The sequence below is a fragment of the Mustela nivalis genome, assembly GCF_964662115.1.
Source record: "Mustela nivalis genome assembly, chromosome: 4".
Taxonomy (NCBI): domain Eukaryota; kingdom Metazoa; phylum Chordata; class Mammalia; order Carnivora; family Mustelidae; genus Mustela; species Mustela nivalis.
In genome coordinates, this window is record NC_139023.1 from 117,380,389 (window position 1) to 117,402,366 (window position 21,978).

Genomic DNA, 21,978 nt, shown 5'->3' on the forward strand with positions numbered 1-21,978 from the left:
TTTTTTCTTTGCCCTCTTACATGGAATATACCTCTAGTACAATGTTGTATAAGAAGTGATGAGAAGCACCCTTTCCTTGTTAATAGTTTTGGAAGGCATTTAGTCTCTTAACATTGAATGTTTCCTTCTGGTTCTAATTTGCTAAGAATATCATACATAAGTGGCTATTGCAATTGGTCAAAAAAATTTTCTGCCTTTATTGAGGTAATTATATGGTTTTTCTTTTTCTTATTACAGTGAGATCTAATAGATTTTTAAGTGCTTTACTGGACTAAACTCCACGTGGCCGCAAAGTATTATCCTTTTTATATTTTGTTGGATATGTTTGATATGTGAAAATCTTAGAAAGTTTTTTTTTGTGTGTTTCTGTTCATGAGAGATATTTGTAGTTTTCTTTTCCCATAATGTCTTTGTCTGACATTACATGAGAGGTTTTGACATGAGAGTAATACCAACATTGTACTTAATTGGGCGGTGTTTCCTCTTACTCTGTTTTCTTTTTTCTTTCTAAAAAGATCTTATTTTTAAGTCATCTCTATTCCCAACTTGGGGCTCAAACTCTTAACTCCCAGATCAAGAGTTGCATGCTCTTCTGACACTCCTCCTCCTCTGTTTTCTGAAAGAGTATGTGAAGAACTACTATAGTAGGGGCACCTGGGTGGTTCAATCTGCTAGCGTCTGTCTTCTGCTCAGGTCATGATCTCAGCATCCTGGAATCTAGCCTGCATAGGCTCCCTGCTCAGCGAGGACTCTGCTTCTCCCTCTTTCTCAGCTACTCTCCCCACTCATTCTCTCGCTCTCTCATTGTTTCTCTCAAGTAAATATATAAAATCTTTAAAAGAAGAAAAGAATTGCTGCTCTGTCTTCCCTAAATATTTAGTATAGTTCATCCATTTGCATTAGAAAAATTTATGTTGGAGTTGAAAGTCCTGAAAAATACAACCTAAAAGTCAAGTGCCTAGGGATCCCTGAGATTTAGAGGTTACCTTTTCCCTTAAAATTCAAAGAGAATACATCTGGGCCCCCATTCCATTTATTAGAGAAACCAGACATGTCCAAAATAAATCTGAAGATTCACTGGGGCTTGTGTTTCTAAGGACCACCCCACATACTAGTGTCCGTAGTAAATTCTCTCTGTTCTATCTATCCTCTGGCGATCCTCCCCTCTTTCCACATCACCACCCTGACATGGACTACACCCCATGGTGTTTCCTTTCCAAAAGTGCCATTGATATATGACATCATCTCTGTATGGTTTGCTATTACAACAGGCATTTATAGAACAGATTACAGTTTAAAATGTAATATAAGATAGAACTAGTGTACAAAATTCATTGGCCATTTACAGCCATATTTCTCTTTCTCCTTTAATTCATTCCATAGCCATCTTGCTAAGACATATTTCATGTCCTTCATTCTCTCCAACTACCAATAGATAGGAGTTCCTGGTTGGGGTTAGAGTTTAGCCAAAATAATGATACATGCATTTCGAATATTCTTGGAACACAGTATTGAGCATAAGTAATTCTTCAATGAATTAATGAATCCTTTAACATTTAGACTTTTCAAATAAATTACTCAGCAGTTGGCTAAAATAAAAATTCTGGAGACATGCTAGAATATAAAATATACATTTACATGCCTCAAAAACATGTTGAATTATTACTTTTCCAAACTTTAGCATATCTTTCATATTTACAGACAATGTGTTTATTAGATTTACAATATTTTAAAAAATATGTTAGCAGGGCACCTGGGTGACTCAATGGTTTAAGTTTCTGCCTTCGGCTCAGGTCATGATCTCAGGGTCCTGGGATCGAGCCCCGCATCCAACTCTTTTTTTTGCTGAGCAGGGAGCCTGCTTCCCTCCACCCCACCTCTCTGCCTGACTCTGCCTACTTGTGATCCTTGTCTGTCAGATAAATAAATAAAATCTTTAAAAAAAAACCTATTAGCTTTTAATATTGTTTATTTTTAAATGATAATTATTGTTCAGGAATAATTTGGTAAAAAAACAAACATTCTGATAACAAATTTAGGGATCAAGAAATGTTGATTCATTTTTAAAAATCACTTTTTTTAATCCTTCTTGATTCATCATTTTATTGTTTATCCCAACATTTGTCAACTAATTCTACCTAAAACTTGTCAACACTTTGTGCTACCTAGACCTAAGGAAGAACAAAAGAGTTGAAGGATGAGGGCTTAAGGCTCTGAGGCCTCACTGAAACTCAAAGGATCACTGTTGCTCTGTGACTTGGACAGAGGCAAATCCTCTGCTGCTGTTGATGGCTACTTGAAGGGCTTCCTCCACTTTTTCCATTGTAGAATATTTAGGAAAGTCCAGAATACTGTGACAGGTCAGCGCTCTTGGGTAATCTGTTTCACGGAAAGTTTCAGGACAGCGAAATATGATTCCCATTTGCTGTTTGCCTCTTACAGGCAGTCTGTCATTTCCCCTAAGAAAAACTAGAAAGGGATAAATTTTGGTTAAGATATTTCATAGAAAGAGCAAAACGTAAAATGAAAGGAAAGAAATTAATCACTTCATTCAATAGATACCACCGAGTACCCTTGTGTAGAGAGAGCCACATAGGGCCATGTAGAACATAGAAAAATTATGACATCTGGTCTTTGTCCTCAGTGAGTTTCCCTCAGTGAGGGAAAATCGCATACATGAGAAGAGCAAGATACATGGAAGTTTAATTTAGCTCAGCTAGGAAGGCTGAGATGAAGAGGCACTGAGACTGACGGGCAGTACCCAGCTGGGTGAGCAGGGAGACTACAGGGGTCACATCTGGCTAGTTAGTTCTCCAGGAAAGGCAGAAGGAGAAAGCCCAAGAAAAAGTCAGAAGTATGAGGATGTAAGTAAACGCACTGAATGCACAGACAGTGGAATCAATGGGCTGAAGCAAGTTTCCCTCATTAAGAGAGATTAGACAGGGATTGTGGAGAAGTAGTTTAGGTTTGTGAAGTTAGAATTGTCCTCCGATGTCCTCAAGAACAACAAAAATAGCAAAAAGATATATATCTACAGAATGACTGAAAACTTGGAAGGGAGGTGAGGGAATAAGTAATTAAATCTGTCCAAGGGAAACCTTAGGGTTCCCACCAAGAGAAGTTCTCGTATCACAAGCCACAGTTTATTGATTCAGAGCCTTGGCTTTGGATCAGCCTAGTGGGTTCAGAGTCTGTTTCTCATACTTGCAGGCTGTCTGAATATAGGCAAACTACTAAACGCATCAAGCCTCTTTTCCTCAGATCTGAAATGAGGAAAAAAAATAAGTACCATACCTCAAAACATGGCTATGAGGATAAAGGGAGGTGGCAGATAGGAAGTGGTCAGTACAATGCTTGACACAGAGTTAAGCACACAATAAAGGCACTGGTATTATCATCAGTGGAATTGCTACTAGTATTATTTCTAAAATAGCATTAGAAAAATATACATAGTCCTAATTCCATAGGACTTTGATAAATAAAGATAAGAATGTGAGAGTGAAGGCTTGATTAGAAGGCAACTAGTAATATTTATTATTATATTTTTCAATGGGAAACCAGGCGTATATAAGAGAAAGAACATTGATTTAGGAAGCCTGGTTTTGCTATAAACACATATGATCCACAATTAAGAATGACTTCATGGGGCCACCTGAGTGGCTCAGTTGGTTAAGTCTCTGCCTTTGGCTCAGGTCATGATCCCAGGGTCCTGGGATCAAGCCCCATGTCAGGCTCTCTGCTCAGCAGGGAACCTACTTCTTCCCAACTCTCTCTGCCTGCCTCTCGGCCTACTTTGATCTCTCTCAAATAAATAAATAAAATCTTAAAAAAAAAAAATATGACTTAAAAAAAAAAATAATGACTTCGTGGTGGGGTGCCTGACTGGCTCAGTCGGAAGAGCATGCTAGTCTTGATCTCAGGGTGATAAGTTCTTGTTTTTTTTTTTAAAGATTTTATTTTTTTATTTGACAGACAGAGATGACAAGTAGGCAGAGAGGCAGGCAGAGAGAGAGGAGGAAGCAGGCTCCCCAGCGAGTCGAGAGCCCGATGCAAGACTCGATCCCAGGACCCTGAGATCATGACCTGAGCCCAAGGCAGAGGCTTTAACCCACTGAGCCACACAGGCGCCCTTGGGGTGATAAGTTTAAGCCTTATGTTGGGTGTAGAGATTACTTAAATAAATAAATTAATTAAATAAAACATTTAATAATGACTTCATGGCAAATATTCATCTTTTAAAAAGATATATAATTATAAATCCATCTATTAGTAATACTTACAGAGGAATTTTCTCTTTTCCTCCAGAGTTAATTTGTGGAAAGCTTTCCAAAACATCAGTATAGTTGGATGTGATTTGTGGTATCCTTGATCATATTGTGAATTCTTGAGAAATAGAGGAAGAAAAATGGATTTTAGGGGGAATATACAGAAGTTGTTTGGAAGAAGTGGGGGGACTTTGGTTATCACCAACCTCTTCAAACTGCTTCCAGTCATAATCAGTATTTCCAACCACTGCTGCCATCAGTTCTTCGGGCTGGAAAAGTTTAACAAGTATTTCCTTGTCACAGACTTTATAAAATCCTCTCTGAAATTCCTCATAAACTGCCTTTACAGAGATGTTAAAAATGTAATCAATGCATGCAGAAACATAATCTTTCCTTGTGGGAAGAAAAAAAAAGCCAATTACATATTTCACCACTGACTAAAATATTCTCTATTTTGCCCTTTTAACAATTTCTATTAAGAAAGAAAAGTAAATTATTCAGAGGGAAGTAAAATCCTGTGGTCAGCTGAAGGAAGACACCCTGAAGTGTGTAGCAGAAGGACAAAGACTTTGTTTTGCTGCTCTTTCCCTCCGAGAGAGATATACTTTTAAAACAGTCATCTGTACATGTCATTCTCTGGCTTAAAATCTTTCAAAGGCTTTCTTTCCATTGCCCTTAGAGTAAATTCCAAACTTTTGGATCTGACTACTGCCTGACACAGCAGCCTCTTCCCACTTGGCATTTGAATCTTTGCCCTTTGATAGTTGCAGGGTGGGGGGCTCCCGTCTTTATCTTAGAGTTGGGGCCACAGCATGCACTGCTCCCTCGTTACATGCTGACTTCTGTCAACCATCAGAGAGGTCCATAGCAACAGGACAGGTTCTCAGGGTTGGTCCACTGTTCCTCTCTTCCTCCTCTCTCACATCATGTGTCACCGTGTGGAAATCATTTCTGCAAAAGTCTGTCTCCCGGGGCGCCTGGGTGGCTCAGTGGGTTAAGCCTCTGCTTTCGGCTTGGGTCATGATCTCAGGGTCCTGGGATCAAGCCCCACATCGGGCTCTCTGCTCAGCAGGGAGCCTGCTTCCCCCTCTCTCTGCCTGCCTCTCTGCCTACCTGTGATCTTTCTCTCTGTCAAATAAATAAATAACATCTTAAAAAAAAAAAAAAGTCTGTCTCCCACCTCCTCCCCCCACCCTGATGAATTTCCTGACGGCAGGAAGAAGGTATGTCCACCTGACAGCGACCAGAAACATGGAAGTCTCCCACCCTTTGAGCAGCTTCAGGGACTGCCCTAGCGGAGTGTCCTATCTGACTGCCTTCTGCCATCCCCTGGAACCAGTAAATGGTAAATGCTGGTAAATGGTTAACAACCAGTTCTCTAGAGAGAAGAAAATGGTAGGGAACCCTTATTTGCAGCATTTGCCAGTTTTGTGGTGTAAATATTCCCACCATGGCTGATTTCATGCTACTAATACCTCAATAATAAACTCTCAACATTTTTGAAAAATGAACATCAGCTCTCACAAGCAGATGCCAGCTGGTTCCAGCATGACACTACTGTAAATCTCTTAACTTTCATCACGATGCTCATCCTTACTGACATCATATTACATAATAATTTATTTATATATGGTCTTTCTGCCCCACTGGAATTGAAGCTCCAGGTTTTGTCTGTTTCACAGCTGTCTCTCTGACACTCAGAATAGGACCTGGTACAGAGGAAGGGCTCAAAAATAATTGTTAAGTGAATAATTAATGAAAAGTTCTGCAAAGGGAATATTTAATCCTGACTCCTTTTCCCCGTTCCCTTAACCTGTAAACTTTTTATCTTTCTCAGAGATGAGGAGCTAAAATGATCATCTGAAAAGCTAAAATACATGTATAAATTACAGTGATAACAAACACGTTATGTGTACTCACAGCAGATGTTCTAAGTCTCAAAACTTACTTGTTGCTTTGGTCTACAGGTTTAGAGATCCCATTTGGAATTAAATCAACATCCTTTTTGTCCCAGTGTATCTGTAACCAAAATATACTTAGTACCAAATATGAAAGAAATAATTCAACGGTAGGGGACACGGGCAGGTCATCCCACTGAGGGGCCACTTTAGCATAAAGATTATTTCTGAGTTAAAAGCAATCAAAACCCAGCAGAATCAGAAAAAAATAACAAAATTTTTAAAACCTCCAACAGATTCAGGAAAAGCTCTTCACCTCCCCCCCCACAAGTGTCTGAAAATAATTTAGATAGAGGACCTGCTCCAGGAAGAGAGCTACCACCACAGACAGCTACATAGACTCTGAACTAGGCATGGTGGATAGAGAGGAACCTAGCAAGGCCCATTTGATCGAAGTCCTCTATGTTGGGGCACCTGGGTGGCTCAGCTGTTAAGCGTCTGCCTTGGGCTCAGGTCATGATCCCAGGGTCCTGGGATTGAACACCACACTGGGCTCCCTGCTTGGCAGGAAGCCTGCTTCTCCCTCTCCCACTCCCCCTGCTTGTGTTCCCTTTCTTGCAGGCTCTCTGTCGAATAAATAAATAAAATCTTAAAAAAAAAAAAAAAAGCCCTCTATGTCGCATTGTTTCTGAGCTGCCCAACAAACATTTGTTTACCAAACATTAGCTCTTTTTCATCTTCCTGTAAATTGCATTTCTTCTCTCTGAAGTCCTAGGCCCCTACTTTTCCTTAGTTCAGAATGACATATATACGTCATTTTGCCTGTCTTTGGAATTCCCACGTCTGGATGGATTCCTTGCACATACAAAATTAAATCTGATATTCTCCTTTAATCTTTGTCATGTCAATTTGATTCTTAGTCCAACTAGAAGGACTTTGAAACAATAAATTCTTCCTTCCCAATACAACGACAAAACCATTATTGCCAGGACATTCTTCCCTATAACTATAAATAACTGGGAACTAAATAATTATGTAGTTCAGCCTTTTAAATACATATAAAAATTAAAAAGCCTACCCTGTATATGCTGTATATAGTCTTAAGCATTTAGTGGTTTACGTTGTTCACACTGATTGCATAATTGCTGCATTTTCACTTTCTTTGAGACTATATAATATATAAACATGAGGTATCAAAGGAGGAGCAGGTGGGCGGAAAGTCATATAATACAGAAATGAAATATGCTCAAAAAAGGAATCCCAAGGGGGCAGGGTAGAAAATTTTTTAAAAAAGAAATCCCATATTTAAGGTAATATAATAAAAATTATTCTAAAAAACAGATGAAAGCTAAACTACATTGGTACTCACTGAAAAATATATGCAAAGTTCTTCTCCAATGTCATCAGCTTCATTTAGAACTTGCAAATTCCTAATGAAAAATTTCATTTGAAAAGTAATATTTAATTAAAAAAATAAAAATTATATTCTCGATCTTCTCAAATTTCAAAAATAACAAATGTTCAGTAAAAAAACTCTTGAACAATAAAGAAATGTATAAAATGCCATGTAAATGTCCTTACCTTTCCGCTCCCTCTTCTTAGAGTTAACCTTGTTTTACAGTTTTGTTGGGCCACTGCTAATATATAGACACTGCTGTGTCTTGATGGAAATTACAGAAAGGAACCCCTTCCTCTAGACCAGTGATTCCCTATCAGGGGAGATTTTGACTCCTAGAGGACATTTGGCAAAATCTGGAGATATCTTTGGTTGTTACAATTAGGGGGAAGGTCACTACTGGCATCTAGTGGGTAGATGCAGCCCCCTTAGCTGTTAAATATCCTACGACGCCCAGATCAGCCTTCCACAACAAAGAATTATCTAGCCCCAAATCTCAGGTGTTGCCAAGGCTGAGAAACCCTGTTCTCTAGAGTGTCAGGGCATATAGTGTAAATTCAGGCAGTTTACTCTTACACAAATAGTACGTCAGAAGAAAATCCTTTTCAATTTGTTGCCAACTGTGTATTTTATGAAAAACTTTTTAACATTTGCCAGTCTGTAGGCACAAAAAGGACTTCTCATTTTCATTTATATTTCCTTAAGTACTAGAAAGATTGAGCATATTTTCATTTTTTTGATTAGCCATATACGTGTGTTTGTGCGTGTGTGTGTGTACACACACATACCCTCAGCCATATTTATCTGTGATGACGCACACACATATATATTTATATTTATACATCGGCAATACTAATCTTTTGTCTTATCATCTATGTTGCTAGTATTTTCCTCACAGGATATAGTTTACCTTTTAACTTAGAACAAGTATTTTTCAATACTTAAAAAGTTGATGACATGCTGATGAATTTAAATAAATTAAATGACAGTGCTTGCGTCACTCCATTGGTTAAGCATCTACCCTCGACTCGGGGCTTGATCCTGGGATTCAAGCCCCACATCTGACTCCCTGATCTGCGGTGGGGGGGGGCCTGCTTCTCCCTCTCCCTCTGCCTGCTTCTCCCCCTGCTTGTGCTCTCTCTCTCCATCAGATAAATAAATAAAATCTTTAAAAAATTAGTTGCTTAATTAATTAAATAACTAAACATGATTTATGAAAATAAACATAGTATGCATGGTTCTCATTAAAAATATTATTTCCAGGGCACCTGGGTGGCTCATTGGTTAAGCATCCTACTCTTAATGACCTCAGGGTCATAGGATTGAGCCTCACTGGGCTCTGGGCTCAGTGTGGAGTCTGCTTGAAATTCTCTTTCTCCCTCTCTCTCTCTGTCCCTCCACCCTTGCTGTCTGTCTTTCTCTAAATGAATAAATAAAATCTTTCAAAAAAAAGAATACTATGTACAGTTTCCATCTAGATAAATTTAAGATACTAGGCTCTGTTGTAGGTTGATAATTAGAAGAGCACTTAGCTTTTCCTTATTCTTGAAGGCATACTTTATTATAAGTCTGGCTAAGATTCAAATTCATCAAAAGAGTATACATTTATAGAAATTGAAGACCCTGTCTCTGTGTGTATGCATGATTAACATCATTTGTTCCTGAATAACTGAGACTTAACATAATTCTGGAAAAATACTACTTACTTTCCCAGAAGAGGACTGAGTTCTTTTAAATCTTGCAATGATGGCTTCTGGCCCAGAAGTTTCTTAAACAGAGCCAGTGGAAAAGGAAGGTTGGCAACATTTGAGTTGTTTAGGGAGAGTCCACACAGGATCCCAAAAAGGAAATATCTCTTCTTTTCAAATACAGGCTGGAAAAGGAGAAGAAAAAAAATCCCTAAAGTATTAGAAATAATCAATAATGCAAAGGGATAATTAGATTAGTGTAAAAATTGGTTTTGGTTTCCTTTTCTAAAAGTCACAAATTAGGAACAAAGTGGGTTTCAGGAAAAGAAAGTTTGAGCTTCTTACACAGGCTTTGTTACAATTTAAATTTCTTCCATAAGATAAAATATAAACTAATAGTTCAGAATATTAAATAAATGAATCTACTTTTTGTTACTGAAAGTATATCTGGAATATTAAAAAAAATATGCTCGGATAGCCTTATAAGCCAAGGTTGTCATTATTTAATGTTATCATCTTTGCCTTCAAATTCATGTAGAAAAAAGACACAGCAGAAGGAAGAGTACTCTTTATCTGCACTTTCATTGTGCATCAGGCATGTCATGTGCGTCAGACAAGTGTGTCCTCTTCGGTGATACTGCCCTCAGCCTAGGTGTGCTGACAGGGACAAGCATATGGGTCAGGGAAGGTGACTGATGCTGTTGACAGTGAAGGTGGGTGGAAAGAAGGAAAGAGTCCTGATGAAACGGCTTTACTCTTTGCACTTTGTAGTCCCAGATGAGGGAAAACACTGGCCACCTCTTGCCGGACCATCACTAGAGTGCAGCCAAGAGACAACTAGCCTGAAAGTCCTAAATGCATTTTTAAAAAATATTTTATTTACTTATTTATTTACTTATCAGAGAGAGAGCACAAGCAGGGGGAGCTCGGCAGGCAGAAGGAGAAGCAGACTCCCTGCTGAGGAGGGGACAACACGGGATTTGATCCCAGGACCCTGGGATCATGACCTGAGCCAAAGGAAGATGCTTAACCAATTAAGCCACCCATGCATCCCTCTAAATGCATTTTTAACTTTTATGCTTATAATAGCTGTAAGAAGTAAATAGAGCATGTAGATTGAGGGTATTACATGAGTAGCCCAATGTCATTCGCCTGCTAACGGCAAAGCTGGCCCTGAAATTTACATAAAATTCTAGGAAATTCAAAATACTCCAGAATGACAAAAATCAGATCAGTGGCTGTGTGGGCATGGGGCAGGAAGTGTGTGGAGGGTAGAATTAGAAAGGCGTATGAGGAAATTTGGGGGAATGATGAATATGTTCATTATTTTGATTGTGGTGATAGTTTCATGGATATATTTGTAATCAAAACTTAGCCAAATTGGGGCTCCGGGGTGGCTCAGTGGGTTAAAGCCTCTGCCTTCGGCTCCGGTCATGATCCCAAGGTCCTGGGATTGAGCCCCACATCGGGCTGTCTGCTCAGCAGGGAGCCTGCTTCCTCCTCTCTCTCTCTCTGCCTGCCTCTCAGCCTACTTGTGATCTCTAACTGTCAAATAAATAAATAAAATCTTAAAAAAAAAAAAAAACTTAGCCAAATTGAACATATGACGTGTAAGTTATTGTATCTCAAATATACTTCATAAAAGCTATTTAAAAATTTAACATGCAAAAAAAAAATTTAACATGCATAGAAGCAACTGGGGATCTTATAGAATACATGCTCTGATCTGGGGTGGGACCTGAGATTCTGCTTTTCTTTTTTTTTTTTTAAAAGATTTTTATTTGTTTATTTGACAGACAGAGATCACAAGTAGACAGAGAGGCAGGCAGAGAGAGAGAATGGGAAGCAGGGCCCCCACCAAGCAGAGAGCCCCATGTGGGACTCGATCCCAGGACCCCGGGATCATGACCCGAGCTGAAGGCAGCGGCTTAACCCACTGAGCCACCCAGACACCCAAGATTCTGCTTTTCTAATAGCCCCTAACTAATTTACATTATTATTATTATGGTTTTCGTGTTGCAGTATATGGTATACTTTTTCTGTCCTGGAAAACTGTAAGAAAATAAGACTTACACTGACAGGAAACCACATGTAAGAACCTTCTTCAGGATATATAAACATTCCATATTCTGTCTTGGTCATCTCTTCAAATATATAGTAGAAGAACTCAGCTATCACCCCGTACCCTGGAGAACATATTTCTTTAATAAATTCAATCTGAGGAAAGAGAACACATTCACAGGCTCAGATTTAAAATAGGATGCCTTGATCTTCGTGAAAGAGTTTCCCAAACCTCCTGCCATCATCAGAATTCCTGGAATCCCATATCCCTTCAATCCCACACCTCACCGCAATCTGTTCTCCCTCAATTTCCTGCTGAGCAGCAGATGCCGTGAACCTAGTCACAGACAGATTAGTGTGTGTGTGCGTCCTCTACACCGCCACATGAACCAAGTAAAGAGGGATTCTCGCAAGACTAAGCATTCACCAATTATTTTGACCAGAGTCTCAAACAACATTTTGATGTGCTTCAGGTCCCTGGTTCTTCCGTCTTACTGTCTATCTTCATCTCATCATTCAGATTTCACAACTTTGGCTCCAGTCAATAGCTTTTTCTCCTGCCTCTTCCCTCATTAGAACTTCTGACAAATTACCCTCCCAGTCCCCCTGGCTTTAGCACCTTTGAAGGAACCATCAGACCAGATGGCCCATAGCTCTCATGTATGAACTATCCTTTTATTTTTCTTTCTTCAGTTCTACTATTATTCCCTTTTTACTTTACTTTTCTGAAGATTTTAGTTTTAAGGAATCTGTACACCCAACATGGGGCTCAAACTCACAACCCTGAGATTGAGAGTTGCATGCTCCACCAACTGGCTGAGCCAGCCAGGAGCCCCTTATTTATTGTTTTAAATATTTTTGAAAAATTCATTTTTTAATAATATTTCAACTTATCACTATTCACACTGAACATGTATGGCAGCTTAACCTACCCAAGTATGAAGTCTGAGAAGCCAAGACTGTTCTAGCTTTTTAAAAAGTTATGCTGTAGGAAATGTCCTTCTGTAAAATCTACCTTTATGGCCAATATTGTCCCCGTTTTCCTGTTACTACTCTAACTACTTTTCTGCTTCCTTTCCTGGCCAATTTCTTTGTCTCTTATTTGTTTTCTTTTAAAGATTTTATTTTTCTTTATTATTTATTTTTTAATTTATTTATTATTTCTTTATTATTTATTTTTCTTTATTATTATTTTTTTTATGTTTTTCCATCTGTTTATGAGGACTGACAGATACTGAAATAGCAAATGCCTTCCAACAATGAAATGTAAACAGCAGAACAATAATTCAACAGGATATTTGTTGTTTTGTTGTTGATATTTTGTTGTATTCTCAAAATCTTGATTTTATGTTGCTATCTACAACACAAGCATCTTTTTCTGCAAGTAAAGTAATTCCTTGTTTGGTAGGGGGAAAAAAAACCATAACCACTATTCATGGTGTTCCACAGAGAATGCAGGCTTCTGGATGTCACATCACTAGAACAAATCCAAGAACCACCATCCTAGGTGGTTCTCTAGGTTCTCCCATCTCTAGGGGAGCAGACTCTATAAAACCTCAGTGACAGAAGTCATCACAAGAAAAACCACTGTTAGGGAGAGGTTAACCATCCCATCTCCTGAGTCGTTCGGAATCCTGGCAGCTGCATAATTGATCTGCTTGCTGGAAGACATTCAGGTTTCAGAGGCTGACCCCAAGGTGACACATATTTAATATTTATTTATTTATTTATTTTTAAATATTTTATTTATTTATTTGACAGAGAGAGAGGCAGAAAAGCAGGCAGAGAGAGAGGAAGGGAAGCAGGCTCCCCGCTAAGCAGAGAGCCCAAGGCGGGACTTGATCCCAGGACCCTGAGATCATGACCCAAGCCGAAGGCAGCGGCTTAACCCACTGAGCCACCCAAGCGCCCTAATATTTATTATTTTTGACAGAGAGAGAGCATGTACTCTCACAGGGAGGGAGGGGCAGAGGGAGAGGGAGAGTCTGAAGCAGACTCCCCGCTGAGTGTGGAGCCTGAAGCATGGCTCATTCCCATAACCCTGAGATCACAACCTGAGCCAAAATGAAGAGCTGGACACTTAATTAGCTTTTTTTTTTTTTTTTTTTCCTTCTGTAATATAAGCATCACTAAGCCCCACTAGGCATTCTCTTTCTCCTTTCTTTGCCTTAAGATTATATCTCTGCCACCCCTCACCTGACTCCCTGGCCATACACTACCATCTCATCTCCAAGCGCCCACCTTACGTTCTACCTGGATATCCCAATAACAAATGAAGCTTACTTTCACTTTTCCAATTTCTCCTCACTTAAACCAACAAGTCTGCCTTCACTGTGGTCAGGACCCACACATATCGGGCTTTGACAATCTTGCCTTGTTTAAGAGTCTACATGTTGATTGGATCTACCTTGAAGTTCACCTTCCTACCTCTCTGTATCTCTTATGGATGGAGTAATTCTCGATTGATTTCCTCATAAAGAAGATTTAAAAGAAAGTGGATACATAATGAAATATACAACTACATAGTCTGGCTTATAAAATAGTTTGTTTGCCATTCAGTCCCAGGTTGGGATATATCCCTCTCTTGGCTGAGCCCAACCTCTAGGTTCTGGTTTCTTCTCTGAGAACCTAAGTCTCCTTCTTATGGCTTATACCAGGAAAATCACTCCCACTGGACAGAGTCCAGCTTTTACCTAAAGAATTACTCATTATTTTATGGCCTCAATAGGGCAGATGATCTGAGATAAACACAATACACACCCTACAGGTACCCACAAAGGACAAAGTGAAAGATGACTAGAATTAGAACCAATATACTGGGTACTCTATGACTAAAACAAGAGCCAAAATGTAGGAAAAGTATCTCTACCTGCTGCTTGTTGATTGCATCAATATGTTTTACCCTACTTGATCCATGTCTGTGGTGTGTGACTTTGCAATTTCTTTCTCCAAAGAGGCTGAATATATTTCATCAGCCCTTGACTTGGGTTCAGCCACGTAACTTGCTTTGACTAAACCATGTTAGTTGTGTGATTGGATTTGCTATCCTATACCTTTGGCACAGAAGTGAGAAGAACATGCATGCTAGTCCCAGGAAGATGAAAAGCACAGGAAACAGCGACACGGCCCCAGCCAAGCTTAATCTAGCCTAGATCAGCCAGTTCCTGCCTAATTCCCAAACACATGAATAAGAGCAGACAAAAATCTACAAATTGACCCAAGTGAATTCAACCTAAATTAGGAGATCCTTAGCTGAATTTCAGATCTCTATAATAAATTATTGTCTTTTTACGTCATTAAACTTTAGGATGGTTCATTATGCAGCACTTTTGTAGCTATAGGCAATTAATAGTTTACACAGAATCCCAACATTCAATTAAACATCCCATAGCTTTTCTCTAAAGGGTAAGCAAGGAATTACTATTTTTTATTTATTAGGTAATCTCTTTGCCCAATGTGAGGCTTGGTCTCTCAACCTCAAGATCAAGAGTCACATACTCTACCAACTTAGACAGCCTGGCACCCCAGAATTCTGGAAACCTACAGCTGATAACTATAGGTGCAAAAGCAGGCTCTTCCTTTGCTGTATTATACAAATATTTCCCCTTCACATTAGTAAAAATGTCCAAAGAGACTTTTATTTTACCACTAATCTTTTACAGAGGTTGGTGTCTTCAACTTGGTTTAACTGACGCAGAGCATCTTCAACTAGGTGACTTCGTCTGACTCTAAGTATAAATGGAAGGGATTCATTGAACTGAAGAATTCCTTGCCCCCGATCCAGGTATTCTCTCTGTTTTAAGTCCTAAAAAAAACAAAAAACAAAGAATAAAGAAAGAAATATTTTAGGAATCTCACAGAACACTACGAAGTGTTTACTGTTTCAAATAAATGTAGTCTGCATGGCATCCGCTCATGCCTACTATTGCTATATACATTGCTATATACTCAGATTGTAATTATTTAGGAAAAAAAGGCCATCATATCTACACTATACTATGGAAGATAAGGAGATCCCAGGATCTGTGAAACCATGGCATCTAGGAATTATATTCACGGGATTAGTCACCATGGAGGTACAGCTAAGTAATTACAAGCGATCTCATTCATAGTAGACATGATCCTTAAATAGCATTATTCGATACGCTGAAACACTCATCCACCATGTCTTAAGAATCAGAGTTTTAGCACCATAATCCCCAAGAATATAAGGGTAGCATAGGAGCTCAAGGATGATGTTAAAGTAGGAAAAAGACCAGAGGAAAGACTTGCTCAGAGAAGATCCACTCTTGTTCAAATAACTGTGATCCACCCACCTGATTCATAGGGGAGCCCTCTAAAAATGTGCCACCAGTGGCCTCACTTTTTACCTGCTCTCAGTCACTCTACATAGTACTTCCATTTAGCTTTTCTGAATTTTCAACATTTCCTTGTACTCTAGTCAATATCTTATTTCTGCTGAACCCCCTCAGATTAGAAATCTAGTATTGGACTTACTAGCCTTGCTTTGAGCTTTAACACTTTTCTAGGGCTTCTGCTATAACCTAAGGACAAAAAGGAGTATTAGGACTTGTAAACCATTGTAGCTGTCTTTGAGACCTGTCCCGCGAACTGTGACAACAAGACACGTGGATAACAGCTATCCTATTCCAGGTTTCCAGGCTGGGTGTGGTTACCTTTAACAGCATTCTTACAAGCATCTCAGAGAAGGGTGTGTGTGACTCTGGGCTTGGGAAAGCCTGTTCCAGATCTCTGCCACTACTATAACTTGAGAAATTATACATGATTCCACTAGATTCTTCTGTTTTTTCCTGAATATGTTCATTTTTAAAAAGTTCCAGGTTTGTAGGGAGATGAAACAGGTGGCATTTCTGGTCCTTCCTGATTACAGGTCACCTATTCTGGTGGTCCAGGAGTCTGCGGCTCTGGGACACTTCAGCAATACTGAATGCTGAGCACCACGACCGGTGGCTCTGAGTGACAGGAAGTGGCCAGCAGCATCCTTCACTCACTATAGCAGGGAGAAGTATATGTGGCCTGCTGTAGCCCCAACTTTCTTTCACCTAACCGAGAATTAGGCAGAAAACATGCATTTTTTCTTATTTTCCAGTTGTTCTACTCCAATTTCCCATGTATTGGTTTCCTCTTTCCACATTTATGCATGTGAATTGATAATATAGTTTGGAGTTTACAGTTTAGAATATGCCCATCCTCTCTCCTTTGGAGGTCAGGATTGTGGAGTCTCCTTTCTACTTTCACCCATCACAACTACAACTGAGAGTTTTCTTGTACTCAGACCTTTCCCGATCCTTCATCATATCCAAGCTGCCTGATTCCTCTATAAACACAGCCCTCACTAACCCCTCACTACCAGTAGACCTGCTACATTGAATACTGCCGTAGAAGAAAATACCGCAAGGGAAGGACCAGTTTAAAGGAAACATAATTTCTCCCATTACCAGGGATGTTAGGAAAATGTAAAAAGAGGTGGCTGGGAAACAACAGAAATCTTGTAAACATGCCGATGACAGACACTAATAATAGTAACAAGAGGGAGAGTCTTTACCTATGGAATGCTTTTAGCAGAATGTACCTTGCCCACCTAGGTTGTTTAACATAAATAAAGCTGGAAGTTATGGATTTATGGGGCATGGATCATTGGGAAATGTCACACAAGCTGCATAATTAAGAGTATCAAAGAAATGTTTTATAATTGAAGTGGCTCCTTTTCTGCATATGATGTCCCAGACTTCTCCATGTTTCATGTAGATGGCCTGTATCCTTTAAATTATTAATAAAAGGAATGGGTATGACTTCTGATTCCCGTGAGTTTGGGTTTTATTTAAGATTTTATTTATTTACTTGAGAGAGAGAGAGCATGAGAGGAGAGATCAGCGGCTGAAGCAGACTCCCCGCAGAGCAGGGAGCCTGATGTGGGACTCGATCCCAAGGCTCCAAGATCATGACCTGAGCCGAAGGTAGTCGATTAACCAACTGAGCCACCCAGGAGCCCCTGATTCCCATGAGTTTTTAAAGTATAAATAGGAACCTTTTCTGAGGAATAACCTAGACAGACCTCAGCAATCAAAACATGTTTGGAAAATCTTTAGCATAATGTCTGGGAGTGGGGTAAGCACTCAAATACTTAACTGAGAATGAACGCTAATGGTGGTTAAGAGAGATGAAATAGTATGTAAATATTCTGTGGGAATAATTCAACGACTCGAAAAGAAGCAGAAGGAAGAGAGTAAATGGGAAACAGAATAAACTCACTGATTGACTCATAGCCGTTATTTGGGAATTAAAAAATATCAGACGGAGCTATATATCAAGCTCCAAGCTCTTAAGCAGATATGAAATCCAAACACTAAGATCACAGTAGTAACTAAAACTGGCTAGAGGATGGGGCCCCTGGGGGGCTCAGTGGGTTAAAGCCTCTGCCTTCGGCTCAGGTCATGATCTCAGGGTCCTGGGATGGAGCCCTTCATCAGGCTCTCTGCTCAGCGGGGAGCCTGCTTCCCCCCACTCTCTCTCTCTCTCTCTCTTTCTCTGCCTACTTGTTATCTGTCAAATAAATAAATAAATAAAATCTTAAAAAAACAACAACAACTGGATAGAGGAGGAGAGGAACGGGAGAGAGAAAGAGTGGTTACTAGATCATTTCAGTATTTGCTCACAGAAGGAAAACCATGGGTATTATCTAAAGTGAGGACTCAGACATTATATAATCATGAGAAAACCATTTAAAATTAGCCAAAATAATCATGATTAACCTGTTCAGTTGAAAAAGAGCACAAAGCTTGATAACACTCTGCATTGATTATAGTGTGTATGTTACTGGTAGTAACAAATTAGTACAACCTCACTGTATAGTGATTTGGCAACATTTAATAATTAAAGAAAAAGGCTTAAGCATCATTCTACTCTCCTATATGAATGTAGCCAAATGGTCCAGGTTGATGAGGAAAAGATCTTTACAGAATTCAATTAATAACTTTGGAAGGAATGATATGATTAGAAATAATGCTGTTTTGCAAACCTCAACCGAAACAACAGAGAGAATTACTAAATAAAGTGTTAGCGGGAAGCATTACGAGAGAATAATCATGTGGTCACCAACCGAAGCCACTGACAAATCTCAGCATGAATAAGAGTGAAACAACCGGAAACAATGCACTGAAGTATAGAAGGGTGAAAGGAAATTGGGTCTGGGATTTGCTTTAAAATACTTCAGCTGAAATAATAACCACCACAAAACCAACAAAGGTGATCCATGGGGAAATCGTTGATGGGTAAAATGTTGATGATGACTGGAACTTTGTGATGGGGTTCATTACACCATTATCTCTATTTTGTATATGTTTGTAATTTTGCATAATAAAAAAAAAAGTAGAGCATACATACCAGCATTTTCAAATAGGACTCAGCTTGAAATAATTGAATCTTGGATGGTAAATTAAAAATAAATGGAAAATTACTGAAAATAATGGGACTGAGGTTTTCTGCAGGTATCTAAAAAATAACAAGAGATAATAGCTTTAATAATTCAAAGGAAAAAATTTTCATTCCTTTACCTCATTTTTTTTTTTTTAAGATTTTGTTTATTTATTTAACAGACAGAGATCACAAGTAGGCAGAGGCAGGCAGAGAGAGAAGCCAGCTCCCTGCTGAGCAGACAGCCTGATGCGGGGCTCGATCCCAGAACCCTTGATCCCAGAACCCTGAGATCATGACCTGAGAGGAAGGAAGAGGCTCAACCCACTGAGCCACCCAGGCGCCCCACCTCATCATTTTTAATTGTTTCCCTCTATTCTTTTGGCAATCTATTTTTTAAAATTCAAAGTAGCTAGAAAACTTTCTAAGAAAATGCATCTGTTTTGTGAGTTAAAGGTGTTTAGATTTTCAGTGATCATCTAATTTAGCAATTCAGCATTGCAATGAAGAAATGTCCAGGGCGCCTGGGTGGCTCAGTGGGTTAAGCCGCTGCCTTCGGCTCAGGTCATGATCTCAGGGTCCTGGGATCGAGTCCCGCATCGGGCTCTCTGCTTAGCAGGGAGCCTGCTTCCCCCCCCCCCCTCTCTCTCTGCCTGCCTCTCCATCTACTTGTAATTTCTGTCAAATAAATAAATAAAATCTTAAAAAAAAAAGAAATGTCCAAATCTTGATTTATCAACAAGATACCCAGCTACTAATGTGTCCTATAAAGGATGAAAATTTTCAGAAATAAAAATTTTAGTCTTACCAGGTTGTTATTCCTAAAGAACAGCCTTCTTGTACTTTCATGAAAGATCACCTCACTGGGGAATTCATCTATGATGAAAGTATTTTCTGGTAGTCGACAGTTAGCTGTGTTTACCTTAGAGAACACATGACTTGTGAATTTCATTTTCTATTAATATATTATTTAATCTATTATATTTATGGTTATCATATAGATAATTAGAATAGAGCTCTATAAACCCAATGCATTTGGCATTGATAAAATAGAATTCTATAAAACATCTAATTTTTGATCTATAATTTATCCAATTTTCATAAATACTGTAAAAGATAACAGATGTTGACAATGGAGACTAGTAAACCAGTTCTTGGGGCACAGATATACTGGAAACAATTTTGAGATCTTAGGAATAAAATCCAAGTGCTTTTGACAAAATTAGTCTTTTCTCCATTAATTAATGAATATTATTTTAGCATACACTATTTGCCAGGTGTGGAACAAAACATAAACTAAAAATTCTCTTTGCTGACACACAGATTACTGTCTAGTATAGTAGTCAGCAAACTCTTTCTTAAATCCAAACAGTAAATATTTGTGCTTGGGACCATAGAGTCTCTGGTGCAACTATTCAACCCTGACACTCTGAAGAAGAAAATAGCCTTAGAGAATATGTAAACAAGTGAGTGTGGATGTGTTCCAATAAAACTTTAATAACAAAAACATGAGGCTGCCCATATGTGTAGATTACCAACCCATGACCCAGGGCCTGATAGGTAAAAATAAGTAATCTGGTATGGAGGACACAGTTTCTGATTGGGGGAAGGACTTGAGGGGTTCAAGAAGGTTTCCCAGAAGAAGCAATTCTGGAAAATCAATGATCTAAATAAGCCTCTATCAAATCAAACTAATCCAAAAGATGCAAGGCAGGAAAATAGAATCTAAGAATATAAATTAAGAAAGTAAAATGAAAACACAACCTATGAAATGGGGGGAAATATTTGCAAATTACATACTTGAGAAGGAATTAATATCTAAAATATATACAGAACACATGCCACTGAGCAAACAAACAAAAAAAAACATCTGATTTAAAAATGAGAAACTGAATAGCTGTTTTTCCAAAGAAGACCTACAGATCTCCGACAGGTACAGGAAAAGATGTTCAACATCACTAATCATCAGAGAAATACAACCCAAAGCTACACAATGAGAATGGCTGTAATCAGAAAGACAAAAAAGACAAGAGGTAAGTGTTGGCAAGGATATAGAGAAAAGGGAACCCTTGAACATTGCATGTAGGGCTGTTAATTGGTGCAACCCCTGTGGAAAATAGTATGGAGGTTCCTCAAGAAATTAAAAATAGAACCACCATATGATCCAGCAATCCCACCTCTGGGTATATTAAAAAAACATTCATCTGGATAAGTATATTCATTTCAAAGAATATGAAATCAGTGTCTCAAAGAGATACATGTACCCCCCATGTTCAATGCAGCATTTTTTACAAAAGCCAAGACACGAAAACAAGCATCCTGGATGGATGAATGGATAAAGAATGTATATATACATGGATAAAGATGTATATATACCCTAAATATTATCTGGCCATGACGCAGAAGGAAATCCTTCCTTTAAGACAACATGGGTTGAGTGGACTTGCAGGACATTATTTTAAGTGAAATAGCTTAGAGAAAGAAAAATACATATGTATGAGCCAAACTCAGAAACACAAAGAAGAATGGTGGCTGTCAGGGGCAAGGGGATGGGGGAAATCGAGGACTATTGGTCAAAGGGTACAAGCTTCCAGTTATAAAATGAATCAGTATACCAAATAAGTATAAGTGTACCAAAGCAATATATTGCACACCTTAAACTCACACAATGTTATATAATTATATCTCAATAAAACTAGGTAAAAGGAAATATACTACTTTAGAAATAATCAGTGCATTAACACTTCAGCACTAATTTTATACATAATGTTTTCTCCTATTGGGATTGATATTGTGTGGAGAAATGGATTTTGATTGTATTTGGCAATTTATATTTATAAAATCATCTTATCTTAGCTAATTATTTTTTTATTTTTTATTTATTTTTATTTTTTTTAAACATATAATGTATTATTAGCCCCAGGGGTAAAGGTCTGTAAATCGCCAGGTTTACACACTTCACAGCACTCACCATAGCACATACCCTCCCCAATGTCCATAACCCCACCATCCTCTCCCTTCCCCCCACCCCCAGCAACCCTCAGTTTGTTTTGTGAGATTAAGAGATTTTTTTGGTTTGTCTCCCTCCCGATCCCATCTTGTTTCATTTATTCTTTTCCTTCCCCCCATACCCCCCCATATTGCATCTCCACTTCCTCATATCAGGGAGATCATATGATAGTTGTCTTTCTCTGATTGACTTATTTCGCTAAGCATAATACCCTCTAGTTCCATCC

General features: G+C 38.7%; 1 protein-coding gene across 4 annotated transcripts in view; it reads right to left on the minus strand.

The window, feature by feature from the left end:
• Positions 1-1,341: 1,341 nt before the first annotated feature.
• Positions 1,342-21,978, minus strand: part of LOC309862577 (putative E3 ubiquitin-protein ligase HERC6) — a 62,903-nt gene continuing 42,266 nt past the window's right edge. The window contains exons 14-23 of one of the 4 annotated variants that reach the window (XR_014310590.1): positions 19,551-19,664; positions 18,713-18,820; positions 14,955-15,113; positions 11,321-11,464; positions 9,266-9,432; positions 7,533-7,593; positions 6,214-6,284; positions 4,472-4,534; positions 4,281-4,383; positions 1,342-2,469 (exon numbers count right to left, since the gene is read on the minus strand). Coding sequence is in view for 3 of the 4 variants with exons in the window: in XM_082726600.1 (XP_082582726.1) it covers positions 2,240-2,469; positions 4,281-4,383; positions 4,472-4,658; positions 6,214-6,284; positions 7,533-7,593; positions 9,266-9,432; positions 11,321-11,464; positions 14,955-15,113; positions 18,713-18,820; positions 19,551-19,664 (1,344 nt within the window). In the remaining variant the exon portion in view is untranslated. Of the gene's footprint in view, positions 2,470-4,280; positions 4,384-4,471; positions 4,659-6,213; positions 6,285-7,532; positions 7,594-9,265; positions 9,433-11,320; positions 11,465-14,954; positions 15,114-18,712; positions 18,821-19,550; positions 19,665-21,978 lie in introns of all 4 variants that reach the window. The other 3 variants (XM_082726600.1, XM_082726601.1, XM_082726602.1) reach the window with 3 other exon arrangements.